We start from the raw sequence: 2,168 nt of genomic DNA, 5'->3' as shown, positions 1-2,168 counted from the left end.
TTGAAGGCACATGAAGTAGTTGATTCATTTTCTCCCCTGGCTTCTTGATTATATTTATATATGTATATATTTACCCCCTATAATTAACACCAACATTATGTGCGTTTTGTTTTTTGCTACATGACTTACCAGTGTTTGGAGACATTGGTGCGACAGAGCCCTCAGCATCGCTCCTGCTACTACTACTCCTTGCTGCAACTTCGCTTGAGTGTCCTGCTTCCATCTTTGTGATATGTTGGACATGGGGGAAAGGAAGGAAGTGAAAATGATCCCCAAGTCATCGTTCAGCATTAACAGCCTGGTGCCTGAAGCGGTCCAAAATGACAACCACCCTCAGCCTCCTCATCATCACCACCACCATCATCACCAGCTCGCACAGCAAGCTCACCACCTCCAGAGCCACCACAGACCGGTGCAGGAAGAGGACGAACTGGACAAGAGCCTCCTGGAGGTCAAAACTGAGAGCTTACCACCTGGCAAGGTGGACTCAGCCTCCTCGGAGTTGCCTGGGGGAGATGACAAGGACAAGCCGGATGAGAAAAAGGTGGACGGTGGAGGTAAAGATGGGGAAAATGGCAAAGAAGGGGAGAAAAAGAACGGCAAATATGAGAAGCCCCCCTTCTCCTACAATGCCCTCATCATGATGGCCATCCGCCAGAGTCCAGAGAAGCGTCTGACTCTCAATGGCATCTACGAGTTCATCATGAAGAACTTTCCTTACTACCGGGAGAACAAGCAAGGTTGGCAGAACTCCATACGGCACAACCTCAGTCTGAACAAGTGTTTTGTCAAAGTACCTCGTCACTACGATGACCCTGGCAAAGGTAACTACTGGATGCTAGACCCCAGCAGCGACGACGTCTTCATTGGTGGGACCACGGGGAAGCTCCGAAGGAGGTCTACAACATCCAGGGCTAAACTGGCTTTCAAACGAGGGGCAAGGCTCACATCCACCGGACTGACCTTCATGGATAGAGCTGGCTCCTTGTACTGGCCTATGTCCCCTTTCCTCTCATTGCATCACCCAAGGGCCAGTAGCGCTTTGAGCTACAATGGGACAACCTCAGCATATCCAAGCCACCCCATGCCCTACAGCTCAGTATTGACTCAAAACTCGTTGGGGAACAACCACTCTTTTTCTACGTCCAATGGCTTGAGTGTAGATAGACTTGTCAATGGGGAGATACCCTATGCCACCCACCATCTCACAGCCGCTGCCCTTGCTGCCTCTGTGCCCTGTGGGCTGCCAGTCCCTTGCTCTGGTACCTACTCCCTTAACCCTTGCTCTGTGAACCTTTTAGCTGGACAAACAGGCTACTTTTTCCCTCATGTCCCCCACCCCTCCATAACTTCACAAAGCAGCACTTCAATGACAGCCAGAGCAGTCTCTTCTTCCACCTCACCCCAGGCTCCCTCCACCCTTGCCTGTGAATCTCTCAGACCATCCTTGCCAAGTTTCACAACAGGACTAACGGGAGGACTTTCTGATTATTTCACACATCAAAATCAGGGTTCATCAACCAACAGTTTGATACATTAACATCCAGTGGAGAAAGACTGTAAGTGAACATTTTACACAAATTTCAAATTGTACATGGAAAAAGTGATAACTGAATGGAAAAAAAAGTCAAGCGAACAAAACAAACAAAAAAGACAAGTCCAGGTATTTTTTATGAAGTCCCCCCTTATTTTGTGTACGTCTGTTGAGTCTCTAGGGTTCTTTAATGCTGGGATGAGGCGTGGTGTCCATGGGAGAGAAATGTGGGAGCACTCTGACCTCTGGGAATCTCCTTTGATCCAACTAGAATGTAGAACTGATTTCAATATAGTGTCAGATTTTCTTTTCTTAATCAGTACAATGTTCTTATCATTATCATCATCATCCTCATCATCCCTAGTGTCCAGAGAGTCATGTCTGCAGTATTATAGGTTTTCATGGACTCTGGATCAATGAATGGTTTATTTGTATTTATCTGTTATTACAGTACAGCTGCACAATAATTTTCCTTCTATTTTACCATTTAACTTTGTATCATTTTACTATGAATTAAATACAACTTGGGTTTTGTTTACTTTTAGACCAAAGATTGGGATGTAGAACAATGCAGAATGTACTGATCATTAATGACAATTCTACAGTAATTCACAGTCTGCAGCAAAAATACAAA

At 45.8% G+C, this 2,168-nt stretch overlaps 1 protein-coding gene across 1 annotated transcript; it reads left to right on the top strand.

The window, feature by feature from the left end:
- Positions 1-232: 232 nt before the first annotated feature.
- On the top strand, positions 233-1,540 carry FOXG1 (forkhead box G1). The gene has a single exon (XM_044272808.1). It carries the CDS (start codon positions 233-235, stop codon positions 1,538-1,540), a length of 1,308 nt encoding a protein of 435 aa, XP_044128743.1.
- Positions 1,541-2,168: the final 628 nt, after the last annotated feature.

Source organism: Bufo gargarizans, chromosome 11, assembly GCF_014858855.1.
Source record: "Bufo gargarizans isolate SCDJY-AF-19 chromosome 11, ASM1485885v1, whole genome shotgun sequence".
Taxonomy (NCBI): Eukaryota; Metazoa; Chordata; class Amphibia; order Anura; family Bufonidae; genus Bufo; species Bufo gargarizans.
Note: the sequence above shows the minus strand (reverse complement) of the source record. Positions and strands in the feature narration are given on the sequence as shown.

What these genes read in the sequence shown, in the direction of transcription:
- FOXG1 (XM_044272808.1), top strand. Translation starts at nt 233, where the DNA reads ATGTTGGACATGGGGGAAAGGAAGGAAGTGAAAATGATCCCCAAGTCA.